This window comes from Taudactylus pleione, unplaced genomic scaffold, assembly GCF_031769625.1.
Source record: "Taudactylus pleione unplaced genomic scaffold, aTauple2 ptg000026l, whole genome shotgun sequence".
NCBI lineage: Eukaryota > Metazoa > Chordata > Amphibia > Anura > Myobatrachidae > Taudactylus > Taudactylus pleione.
Window position 1 is genome coordinate 36,278,455 of NW_028284428.1, and position 13,840 is coordinate 36,292,294.

The 13,840-nt window shown below is 43.4% G+C and overlaps 1 protein-coding gene across 6 annotated transcripts in view; it reads left to right on the top strand.

Annotated features, from left to right (window-relative positions):
• SYTL5 (synaptotagmin like 5) overlaps window positions 1-13,840 on the top strand; it is a 297,226-nt gene that overhangs the window by 186,420 nt on the left and 96,966 nt on the right. For all 6 annotated transcript variants that reach the window (XM_088451681.1, XM_088451679.1, XM_088451682.1 and 3 more), the window contains 2 exons: window positions 2,842-2,956; window positions 12,485-12,591. In XM_088451681.1, the coding sequence (XP_088307807.1) occupies window positions 2,842-2,956; window positions 12,485-12,591 (222 nt within the window). The remainder of the gene's footprint in view (window positions 1-2,841; window positions 2,957-12,484; window positions 12,592-13,840) is intronic.

Sequence of the window (13,840 nt, forward strand, 5' to 3'; positions counted from 1 at the left end):
GGGGGGGCGAGGAAAAAGCAGTAGTAGTGATGAGAGTGAGATACAGGAACAGTAAAGTTAAAATGTCTAAAAATCAGATAAAAGGAAGAACAGTGTTAGTTGATGTAAATATATGTAGTTGACAAACTACAATACCCGGCGCTCAAAAATAAATACCAGGAATAGTCCACCTGCTAGCTAGTAGCAATCTTTGATCTAGCTAAGACCAAAAAAATGTAGTTTATGTAAAGGCACAACTACAAGAGTATATAATAAACAAAATGAGTTTTAAGCTGTTAAAGTTGCAGGACTTTAAATTAAGGATAAAGCATTCCTATAGATGAGGTGTTTAAAAATGGTAGATACTACAGTGGTGTAGAGATAAATTGATAGTGGTATAGGAATAACATACAGTGTCGGGTCAAACAAACATACATTCAAAAATTTAAAATGCAGCAAGCCACCCGGTAGTTGCTTGCAATGCTGAAGGTGTGTTCAGGTTATAATGAAAGCTGGTGGCTGAGTTGCAGGGTAACCAGAAGCTCAGAAGATCCTTTTTAAGTTGTAAAGAGTTCTTTTTTAAATGATGTCCTCCTGTCTTCCTCCTGTTTAACTCCTGTCTAACTCTTTAAATTATGCTATTATGCTGTGCATATAAAACCACTTAGAAAAAAAAACACTTTGAAATAAAAACCAATGCAGCCTTCTAACAGGCCTGCAGCCTGAAACCTACTGAGTATATAGTGAAGCATACATGTGTAGTCACTGATTACACCCCAACCCCCAATAACCTCACCCACACCAGATACAAGTCATAAAATTCTAATACAAACAGACAGACCCTAAACAGCATCCCATGTAACTAGGAGTTAAAAATAGTTAAATTGCAAGACCTTAAGTCACTCTGGTTTTTGCAGATAATAATTAATAACAAAATACCATGAAATCAGTATAATCATACAGGACTGCTATTTCTATGTCAGATGACTGGTCCCAATAGATTACCTATGAAATCAGTATAATCATACAGAAGTGCTATTTCTATGTCAGATGACTGGTCCCAATAGATTACCTATTAAATGTTAAACAGCTCCTGCAGTAGTTGAATGACTGGGTGAGCAACCAATTAGAAGGCACGATTAGGGACCAATCAGATGGATAGGCGGAGACTGACAGTTTATTTAAACCTCATTGAATTGATCACTCACTACCACAACTCCCAGAGGAAGACCCTATGCGGGTCGAAACGCGTTGGGAGCACGCCCACGTTATCATTGCAATCTTCTCCCCGCTAGTCCCCGCACTAAGGCACTGCAATTTGAAACCTCATACAGACACACCATGTGATCAGCCTCGATCACATAACCCGGAAGGAACAGAAGTCCAGGACGCTGCTGCCGAGTACCCGCATCCGCTGACCAGAGGACACGGAACACGGACGGGAGGAGGATGGATCCAGCCACAAGCAGTGACAGGAAGACAGGTGAGTCTCTGTAACGGAGGGGGAAGCAGGCTGAGAGCGTGAGCGGTCTCGACCAGGGATTCCCCTCCCCAGACAGGGGACTGTAAGGCCATTAGCCAGAGTGCAGGACACAGTCTATAATTAGACGTATCGCTCACTCCGGCTGTTAGCCATTACAACCCCAGTCCGGAGCCCCTGCACCCTAGTCCGAGTGGTCTCCTTCTACCCGAGCAGAAGGCATCTTCAGCCACCATCAGCAAAACACCAGGACATGCCACCACCTATACTAGGCTAACTAAGAACATCCTTATTGCATGCACTGGAAGAGACAGCGGGACGCCGCTATTCTCTTCGCCCCTCCCTCCCACGCTCTGTCACCAACATTGACATTATCATTATATTCCATACCAAGGGTCTCAGTGCAATTGACTTAGTGTGTGAATTCAGTGGTTATTGATATATAACTTGACAGTGCACATCAGCACTTACTGTTCCAATTTTTGTACATGTTTTCAAATGTTGTTGTTTAAGTTTATGTCTGCAACTAAATTATACAGTTTTTAAGCACTTACTAAGTAAAACTATATTTGTACTTACTATCAAAGTCTGTTGCTGTTATCCCATCATTCTATGGTTTCAAACCCTATATACAAAAGGTTTAGGGCTGAATGTTCTATTTGTTGTATTATATAAATACGAAGAATAAAACAGGTAAAATGTAGTATTAATAAATACGGGCCCAGACTGCTAATTTTCTGTTAGTCTTTTATTCTATTGTGGTTCTTCCAGTTGTTAGGCTGTACGTTTATGATATTCTTATACTCCATTTGCTTAATAGTTGGTGAAGGCATAACATTGCTAATGCACTAAAGACTACAGCAGCACGGTTTGTATAATGGTTAGCAATACTGCCTCACAGCACTTAGGGTTTGGGTTCACTCCCCACCACAGCCCTAAATATGTGGAGTTTGGGAGTTTGTATATTCTCCCTGTGGGTTCTATAGAATAAATATATACTGTATATATATATTGTTTGACCTTGAGCTGTGCCGCCTTGTCACTTTATTTTAAAAAGGTGAAGGTGATGGGAAAAACAGTTATTGGATGTACCTTTAAGTTGGCCTGATTCTAAAGTGGGAGTAAAGCAAATTGTGCAGTTACTTGGTCTTTTTTTTTCTTTACTACCAACTCAGAATCCGGCCCTGTATCTGTTGTTGGTTTGTTAATTTTGTCTGTTTGTTTGCTTGTTGGTTGGTTTGTTTGTTTTTTTGTAATTTTTTTTTTAGATAAGATACTAAAGTTACTGAGATAATAAAGCTTATGTTTCTATTATTTTCAATAATTTTTTTCTATATGCTGTTACTTTTTTTTTTCATTAGTTTTCTAATGTTTATTTTCAGCATTTACTAGTAAGTGGAATGAAAACAAGCTCGAGTATCCCAGACAACATGGCGAAGGGTCATCAAAGACAAGTGTCTGGCACTCACTCGTTATCCAGAGTGTCGATAGCATCTGGTATGCACATCATATATTATTTGATGTAATGTGATATAATTGATATAACCAGTTTTCGCTGCAAAGGGAACATATTAAGGCTGATTTAGAATTGGATGTCTGTCAATTATTTATGCTAGAAAATAAGTATTTTCGGACTGTGTACCCATATGTCTGTACAAATATTTTTGCATATGCCTTATGCGGAATTGGTATGAAATACCGTCGGCCGCATGGCCGGCGGTTCGATTCCCGTCAGCGGCAGCCCGACAGAAGCAGAGTGCGACGCAGCGGAACCCCGACAGCGCTGGAAATCCCGATCGTGGATAGGTAAGTATCCACTAACCTAACCCCCCTAACCCTCATTAGGGGTGCCTAACCCTAACTTCCCCCCCAAGTGCCTAACCCTAATCCCCTCTCTAAGTGCCTAACCCTAACCACCCCCTTCCCCGCTGCCTAAACCTAAGTCCCCCGAGGGGGTGCCTAACCCTAAGTCCCCCCCGGGGGTGCCTAACCCTAACACTCCCTCCCCCTAGCCTAACCCTCCCGGGGGGGTGCCTAACTCTAAGTCCCCCCCGGGAGCCCTAAACCTAACCATCCCCCCCTGCGGCTGTCCGCTCACGGCGCCCGGCATCACTACGATCGTGATGCCGGGCGCCAGTCTCCCGGCGTCGGGGAAATGCGGGCGTCTACATCTAGACGCCCGGCATTTCACCCTTGCCGGGATAAGACAGTCGGGAAGCCGGCTGCCGGTATTTAGGCAGTCGGCTTCCCGATTGCCTCCCACCTTACGCACGTGGTGAGCAAATATAAGCTGAGTTTAGTAAGGGCGTATCCACACAAGCAGTGTACAGGCAGTTTCAGATGCATTTTACTGTATAACGGCATCGGATGTGCTGCAGGGTTGACCTGATGGGTCTGTGAACGACATAATTCAAAGGGGATGAGTACTGGATGCTGACGCTTGGGATCCCGACGGTCAAAATGCCGACGCCAGCATCCCTACAGGGTTAGGACACCGACACCTGTCTGTAGGAATCCTAACTAGCCTCCTATCCTTACCCTAACTCCCTCCCCGTTGCCTGAACCTAACCGCCCCCTAGTGCCTAAACCTAATCTCCCCCTTCCTGCAACCTACACCAAAACCTCCCCCCTAGTGCCTAACCCTCCCCCTAGTGCCTAACCCTCCCCCCAAAACCCACTACTTACCTTAGGGATTCCGGTGCCAGTATTCTAAGCCCCGGCATACCCTGTGTCGGGATACTGAGAGTATCCCAGTCAGACATATCGGGTGTATACACCAGTCGATCCGCAATCAATATATTGTTTGTCGTCCAATCGAACAATGTGTATAGTAGTGTGTACCCAGCTTTAGGCATAGCCTACTGTAGATGCATTGGCAGGTATGCCATTTAGGAGGTGCAGTGATATGATGTTGAAGTCTGTCAGCAGCACTATTTAGCCACTGATTTCATAGTGACATTATTAAATCATTACTAAAATCATTAGCATTGCTCCTATATTAATTTGCGGCCATCTGCTTATATTAATTAACATTATTTTAGCACTGCAGAAACATGATTTCCATTTGATTTTCAAAGTGAAAAACAACAGATGTGGAAGACTTTGTATTTAATTACATTTTATATTGCTGTAGTGACTCTCATTAATGAATAACATTCTCTTATGTCTATGACACGGCTTTACATGATTATGTGCTTAAATATGGCACTGCCACTTTAGCATTTATTACTAACATTGTAAAGAAAAAAGAGAAGCCAAAACATGAATTCAATTTGAACCATTTTATAATTGGGGAATAACAAGCTAGTTACATCATTTAAAAATAATTGTAACCATGAATCCCCATGCTATAATTCAGGTTTTTTATTGTGTTCCACTTCATATGCCCTCTTGTTGTCTCCTGATAAGATTGGACCTCCACAAAAAAGGAATACACCACAAGAAATGCTATGTAAAGTCCTATTTTAAGTATACCAAAATGAGGGAAAAAGGGAATGCGCTTTTATCTATTTGCTATACCTTAGTGTAAAGCGTTTGACAATCTCCTGACAGACAGCTGCTGTATTAAGCATCTCCAGTAGCGCCACCTAGGGGTTAAACTCTTTTTGCAACTTTTGTTCATGGCATGATAACTATTGACGCTGAGACTTAAGGTGCGTACACACTGGGCGATATTACTGAGCGATTGCACGATTACGACATCGTAATCGTGCAATCGCTCAGTAATCGTGCACAAATCGTGCACTTTTATGTCAGAAACGACCAGCGATGCGCGCGCCCGCTGGTCGTTTCCGACATTGTCCATCGCCTGAACAGCAACCCAATCTGCCGATAACGACAGATTGGCATGTTCAGGAATGATGGACTGTGCCTGCACTGAACGACTGATCATTCAGTGCAGAAATTGATCGTTCAGTGCAGACAGGTGATCAGGAACGACGGTACGATTACAATGTCGTAATCGTACTGTCTTTCCTGGTCGCCCAGTGTGTACGCACCTTTACTGTAAGCTGTAATGCCTCAGATTTATGCAGATCGAGCAATGACGCTCACACAGAGGATTCACTTGCAAAATGAGTGACAGGTAGTCAGGGTTTGGGGGAGGGGTGGCTAGGCAAACGCAGGCGGGTCGGGACCATTTAAACTCTGTTTCATTGGTGCACATAAATTAGCCATTGTGATCTCCTTCACAGCATGAGAGCTCTCAGGAGAGCCGCAGTGTTTTCGGCAAGTCAGACTTGTACAAACTGAGCGAGTGGCTGCCCGATCTGCATCACTTTTACAGATGTTTATGCTGTTGCACATCATCAGACGGATATAAGAAGGCAGCATTGGGCATCTCTATCCTCGGCTATACTTTGGAAGGCATTAGCATATTTTAACAACTGCGATCCGTAAGAGATTACAGTTGTGATTACATTAGCATAAATCTCAGAATCAGGCCCAAAGTTCATTGTGGTCTCCTGTGCAGATTGTGGACACACAATTCCATCAGTGGACTTTGAAACACAGATCATATAAAACCGTCATACATTTTTAATGTCAGATGTTTACAATAAAATTAAATTGTCAAAAGTTGTTTATCCTTTGCCTAACAAAACGAGCACATACCTTGGGAATAAACATGGTGCAGCGGTACTTCACATATTAGCTATATCAGAGGAGAAGCAAAGATTGGGGCAAAACATGGTTCTAGAAAAGAGAATTTTAATACTGAAATTAAAAATAAACAGCGTCAGAATAAAGATGAACTTAAATAAATACAATGATATACTGTATATTGAAACATATGTAGAAATACAACCACATAGAAACAGACAAATCCCAGGTGCACAACTCCAAATTATTAATAATATATATAAATGCAATAAAATTTTGCAATCAATAGAGGTTTTTAGCATAATCATGGCCAAGGTTATGGGCCTACCCACCATATCCAGGTAACCTCTTACGGGTAGGTCCCTAACATACTAGGGTTCAAATCCAAAACGCAGGACCCCCCAAAACCGGCCCAGCCAAGCTGCCCCAAGGCACCACCATAGTAAGAAAAGTGCAGTGTTAAGAGATAGTTAGGAGCAGCTGCATATAAAGAATGAAAATAAAAAAGTGAAGTACATATATATTAAACACACAGTGAAGGGTTAAAATGTGTTATAAAGGAAAATGTGTTATAATGCGGTGCCCTGAGACAGATCAACCAACGCAATCTAGGGGGACCCACGCCCCAAAAATGAACCAAAGTTGCACTACAGTATATAACTTGTAGGACTTATCTAGAATTGTGCCTAATACAGTGTGCATATACATTACCATACTCCATGCATTTAAACCAATAAGGAAGGGTGCTAGTCCAGAATGGGGGCGTCTCCTTTCCCTCAGAAGTGCAATAAAGCACATTAAATGGAGTATATAGACTAGCACCCTTCCTTATTGGTTTAAAAGCATGGATAAGTCCTACAAGTTATATACTGTAGTGCAACTTTGGTTCATTTTTGGGGCGTGGGTCCCCCTAGATTGCGTTGGTTGATCTGTCTCAGGGCACCGCATTATAACACATTTTCCTTTATAACACATTTTAACCCTTCACTGTGTGTTTAATATATATGTACTTCACTTTTTTATTTTCATTCTTTATATGCAGCTGCAGCTGCTCCTAACTATCTCTTTACACTGCACTTTTCTTACTATAGTGGTGCCCTGGGGCAGCTTGGCTGGGCCGGTTTTGGGGGGTCCTGCGCTCTGGATTTGAACCCTAGCATGTTAGGGACCTACCCGTAAGAGGTTACCTGGATATGGTGGGTAGGCCCATAACCTTGGCCATGATTATGCTAAAAACCTCTATTGATTGCAAAATTTTATTGCATTTATATATATTATTAATAATTTGGAGTTGTGCACCTGGGATTTGTCTGTTTCTGTGCCTGCAATTAGTCTCATCAGGTAACACCTCCCATCATATATATATAGTCAGGTTGTGCATTCCAGAAATCTTTGCCATATACTCCATTTAATGTGCTTTATTGCACTTCTGAGGAAAAGGAGACACCCTCATTCTGGACTAGCACCCTTCCTTATTGGTTTAAAAGCATGGAGTATGGTAATGTATATGCACACTGTACTAGGCACAATTCTAGATAAGTCCTACAAGTTATATACTGTAGTGCAACTTTGGTTCATTTTTGGGGCGTGGGTCCCCCTAGATTGCGTTGGTTGATCTGTCTCAGGGCACCGCATTATAACACATTTTTCTTTATAACACATTTTAACCCTTCACTGTGTGTTTAATATATATGTACTTCACTTTTTTATTTTCATTCTTTATATGCAGCTGCTCCTAACTATCTCTTTACACTGCACTTTTCTTACTATGGTGGTGCCCTGGGGCAGCTTGGCTGGGCCGGTTTGGGGGGTCCTGCACTCTGGATTTGAACCCTAGTATGTTAGGGACCTACCCGTAAGAGGTTATCTGGATATGGTGGGTAGGCCCATAACCTTGGCCATGATTATGATAAAAACCTCTATTGATTGCAAAATTTTATTGCATTTATATATTATTAATAATTTGGAGTTGTGCACCTGGGATTTGTCTGTTTCTATGCCTGCAATTAGTCTCATCAGGTAGCACCTCCCATCATATATATAGTCAGGTTGTGCAGTCATTGTATGCACATACTCAGATATAATTTTAAGATTAATAGCAAATGAGGAAGCAGACGAAAGAAAAAATGTGTGTGTTTGGGTACCTTTAGTAAGGAGATAGCAGCATATTGCAGGATCAGTGTCAGAATCTGTGTATAGGGTTCACTAGAAGGATAAGGTCAGTGATATGAGGAGGGGTTACTGGAAGGGCTGTGATGTGAGGAGAGGTTACTGGAAGGATAAGGGTAGTGATATGAGGAGGGGTTACTCGAAGGGCTGTGATGTGAGGAGGGGTTACTGGAAGGATAAAGATAGTGATATGAGGAGGGGTTACTGGAAGGGCTGTGATGTAAGAAAAAGTTACTGGAAGGATAAGGGTAGTGATGTGAGGAGGGGTTACTGGAAGGGCTGTTATGTAAGAAAAAGTGACTGGAAGGATAAGGGCAGTGATATGAGGAGGGGTCACTGGAAGGATAAGGATAGTGATATGAGGAGGGGTCACTGGAAGGGCTGTCATGTGAGGAGCGGTTACTGGAAGGATAATGGTAGTGATATGAGGAGGGGTCACTGGAAGGATAACGGTAGTGATATGAGGAGGAGTCACTGGAAGGGCTGTGATGTGAGGAGGGGTTACTGGAAGGATAAGGGTAGTGATGTGAGGAGGGGTCACTGGAAGGGCTGTGATGTGAGGAGGGGTTACTGGAAGGATAAGTGCAGTGATGTGAAGAGGGGTTACTGGAAGGATACGTGCAGTGATGTGAGGAGGTGTTACTAGAAATATAAGGGCAGTATAGGAGGGGTTATTGGAGGGATAAAGGCTGTGATGTGAGGAGGGGTTATTGGAAGGATAAAGGCTGTGATGTGAGGAGGGGTTACTGGAAGGATAAAGCCTGTGATGTGAGGATTCATTACAGGAAGGATAAAGGCTGTAATGTGAGGAGGGGTTATTGGAAGGATAAAGGCTGTGAGGTGAGGAGGGGTTATTGGAAGGATAAAGGTTGTGATGTGAGGAGGGGTTATTGGAAGGATAAAGGTTGTGATGTGAGGAGGGGTTATTGGAAGGATAAAGGCTGTGATGTGAGGAGGGGTTATTGGAAGGATAAAGGCTGTGATGTGAGGAGGGGTTATTGGAAGGATAAAGGCTGTAATGTGAGGAGGGGTTATTGGAAGGATAAAGGTTGTGATGTGAGGAGGGGTTACTGGAAGGATAAAGGCTGTAATGTGAGGAGAGGTTATTGGAAGGATAAAGGCTGTGATGTGAGGAGGGATTACTGGAAGGGCTGTGATGTAAGAAAAAGTTACTGGAAGGATAAGGGTAGTGATGTGAGGAGGGGTTACTGGAAGGGCTGTTATGTAAGAAAAAGTTACTGGAAGGATAAGGGTAGTGATATGAGGAGTGGTCACTGGAAGGATAAGGATAGTGATATGAGGAGGGGTCACTGGAAGGGCTGTCATGTGAGGAGGGGTTACTGGAAGGATAATGGTAGTGATATGAGGAGGGGTCACTGGAAGGATAAGGGTAGTGATATGAGGAGGAGTCACTGGAAGGGCTGTGATGTGAGGAGGGGTTACTGGAAGGATAAGGGTAGTGATGTGAGGAGGGGTCACTGGAAGGGCTGTGATGTGAGGAGGGGTTACTGGAAGGATAAGTGCAGTGATGTGAAGAGGGGTTACTGGAAGGATACGTGCAGTGATGTGAGGAGGTGTTACTAGAAATATAAGGGCAGTATAGGAGGGGTTATTGGAGGGATAAAGGCTGTGATGTGAGGAGGGGTTATTGGAAGGATAAAGGCTGTGATGTGAGGAGGGGTTACTGGAAGGATAAAGCCTGTGATGTGAGGAGGAAGCGTTATTGGAAGGATAAAGGCTGTGATGTGAGGAGGGGTTATTGGAAGGATAAAGGCTGTGATGTGAGGAGGGGTTATTGGAAGGATAAAGGCTGTAATGTGAGGAGGGGTTATTGGAAGGATAAAGGTTGTGATGTGAGGAGGGGTTACTGGAAGGATAAAGGCTGTAATGTGAGGAGGGGTTATTGGAAGGATAAAGGTTGTGAGGTGAGGAGGGGTTATTGGAAGGATAAAGGCTGTGATGTGAGGAGGGGTTATTGGAAGGATAAAGGTTGTGATGTGAGGAGGGGTTATTGGAAGGATAAAGGCTGTGATGTGAGGCGGGGTTATTGGAAGGATAAAGGCTGTGATGTGAGGAGGGGTTATTGGAAGGATAAAGGCTGTAATGTGAGGAGGGGTTATTGGAAGGATAAAGGTTGTGATGTGAGGAGGGGTTACTGGAAGGATAAAGGCTGTAATGTGATGAGGGGTTATTGGAAGGATAAAGGCTGTGATGTGAGGAGGGATTACTGGAAGGAAACAGGCTGTAATGTGAGGAGGGGTTATTGGAAGGATAAAGGCTGTGATATGAGGAGGGGTTATTGGAAGGATAAAGGCTGTGATGTGAGGAGGGGTTATTGGAAGGATAAAGGCTGTAATGTGAGGAGGGGTTATTGGAAGGATAAAGGCTGTGATATGAGGAGGGGTTATTGGAAGGATAAAGGCTGTGATGTGAGGAGGGGTTATTGGAAGGATAAAGGCTGTGATATGAGGAGGGGTTATTGGAAGGATAAAGGCTGTGATGTGAGGAGGGGTTACTGGAAGGATAAAGTATGTGATGTGAGGAGGGGTTATTGGAAGGATAAAGGCTGTGGTGTGAGGAGGGGTTACTGGAAGGATACAGGCTGTGATGTGAGGAGGGGTTACTGGAAGGATAAAGGCTGTGATGTGAGGATTGGTTATTGGAAAGATAAAGGCTGTGATGTGAGGAGGGGTTATTGGAAAGATAAAGGCTGTGATGTGAGGAGGGGTTATTGAAAGGATAAAGGCTGTGAGGTGAGGAGGGGTTATTGGAAGGATGAAGGCAGTGATGTGAGGAGGGGTTATTGGAAGGATAAAGGCTGTAATGTGAGGAGGGGTTATTGGAAGGATAAAGGCTGTGATATGAGGAGGGGTTATTGGAAGGATAAAGGCTGTGATGTGAGGAGGGGTTATTGGAAGGATAAAGGCTGTAATGTGAGGAGGGGTTATTGGAAGGATAAAGGCTGTGATATGAGGAGGGGTTATTGGAAGGATAAAGGCTGTGATGTGAGGAGGGGTTATTGGAAGGATAAAGGCTGTGGTGTGAGGAGGGGTTACTGGAAGGATAAAGGTTGTGATGTGAGGAGGGGTTATTGGAAGGATAAAGGCTGTGATATGAGGAGGGGTTATTGGAAGGATAAAGGCTGTGATGTGAGGAGGGGTTATTGGAAGGATAAAGGCTGTGGTGTGAGGAGGGGTTACTGGAAGGATACAGGCTGTGATGTGAGGAGGGGTTACTGGAAGGATAAAGGCTGTGATGTGAGGAGGGTTACTGGAAGGATAAAGGCTGTGATGTGAGGAGGGGTTATTGGAAGGATAAAGGCTGTGATGTGAGGAGGGGTTATTGGAAGGATAAAGGCTGTGATGTGAGGAGTTGTTATTGGAAGGATAAAGGCTGTGAGGTGAGGAGGGGTTATTGGAAGGATAAAGGCTGTGAGGTGAGGAGGGGTTATTGGAAGGATGAAGGCAGTGATGTGAGGAGGGGTTACTGGAAGGATAAAGGCAGTGATATGCGGGTGGGTTGCTGGAAGAAGAATAGCAAAGTGAAGCTTGCGATGTGTGAATACTGTCTTGTGAAACACACCTCTAATTGAAAAACAAAGCATCCAACTTGATTTAAATCTCAATATTTATCACATTTCATGTTTTGCAAATATGTAGTTGATTTTGCAGTACTCATTTCCATCACTATGGAGTTGCAGTGTATACAGATGTTTCCTCATGCACTGTGGCTTATGTTGTGCCGTATTTGCCCCTCTCGGCACAACAGGTCCCCTGAGGCTCAGCCATGCATCTTTTTCCCTCAAAATGTGCGTTCCATTGGACTGATAGAACGCTGACCACTGGCTGTGTGACATTTTTACACCTGTGTGTGACCAAATCTATATACACAGTTCTCAGATGCGAGCACTTGCAGCTTTTCCTCACGTCACGTGCCGTTGTGCATCATTTGTGACTGTGTTTTGTGTGATATACTAATTCCTGTGCGATCAAAGTCACAGCACATCATCTCAGGTACAATGTGAGCAGCTTTTCTCACAATCTGCGGTACGACTAAATAAAAATATGATTTGTCACTCGTCTCAGAGCATCTCAGTAGCACCGAGAATCTCGCAGAATATATGGCACAAAGACACTCAGTGTATAAGAACACATCTGTATGCCGTTTTGTACTCTTCAATAAGCCTATGCAAACTTCAAAGCTTCAACTGTCCCACATATCATTAGTTTATGATCTATATTTACGCATATTTTTAAGATCGCAGCCAATCAGAATTGGACCTGAGTATCCATTCCCCAGAGGAATATGAGGAAACAGGAAGTATAAGAAGCAGATCTGTTCCAGGAGGATTGAACTCTGACTTGGTGAGTTAAATAATAAGTAAAATGCAACAAAGTCAATTAGTCATATAAAATGAAAATAATCTAGTATTCATCACTTTTCACAGAGCTGATTTATTTTCTATTCATACTCAATATCCGTGAGATGTCCTGTAGTGTATTTTCTTTTTTTTTCTATCAGCAATGTCAAATAATGCACTCTAATGTATGTGTATTTACCATCAGTTTGGGCCATAACAGTGTGCCATAGTCACATAGAACCTTATTAAGAGACAGTCACTTAGAGTATTGCAAACCCATTTGCAATTTTGCAACCTAGGGTATTAAGAGTGACTCGCATTCTCCAACTTCGAGCTGCCACACGCTTCCCTTGTTGTACCAGGGGTGAGATAAACATGGACTAGAGGCGAGCAAGTATTAGTAGAATGCTATAAATCGCAGTACACAGAGGAAACGCTTTACAGTTACTGGCCGGATAGAACAGATAATGACCCAATTGGATTGGTGCATCTGGAATCTTCAGCAAAGCAGGCGCAAATGTAAGTTTAGATATGTGCAGGTTTCCCCTTCCCAAATTGTGGGCCTGATTCAAATTTGGGAACAGAGTAAGATAGAGCAAGTACGTGGACAAACTATGGGCCTGATTCAGAGGTGCACGGTAATGCATATGAATTGCATACTCTCACGGATCGCAGCAGTTAAAATATGCTCATGCAACGGATGGCAGATTTTGTATTGAGACGCCCACCGGGGCCCTCGTAGCTGCCCGCAACTGCTTACAGAAACGCAGCATTGAACACAGATCTTCACAACATTGACGGCTCGAGTAAGTAGGTGGTCACGCAGAATAGCTGTGGTAATTGAGACGCTGGAGGTTTGTTCTGTGATTGCACGATTGCAGACACTGGCTTGTACAGACCCAAGAAACAGCCCCGACACGTCCGCGTTTTCGCCGGAACTCCCTGTAACCACCAACATAACGGTCTCTTTCAGTTGATAAATTGCGAATGAATCCTCACAGCATGCGTGATCGCAATTCATTCGCTGCCCGTGTGCAATGTGGCTGGGTTACATGTGTAGACCGCTGATAATTGCTCAACTGCATGAACAACGGAATAGCGTTTAGCTCTGAATCAGGCCCTATGCTGCAATGCAAGGGGTGCAAATACATACATTTTTAAGCATGCATGGTAAATACTGGCTGCTTTTGCCTGTAGCTCACACATGCTGGACAGCTTTATTTTTACACTGCAATTTTGATTTCGGTTTGGAC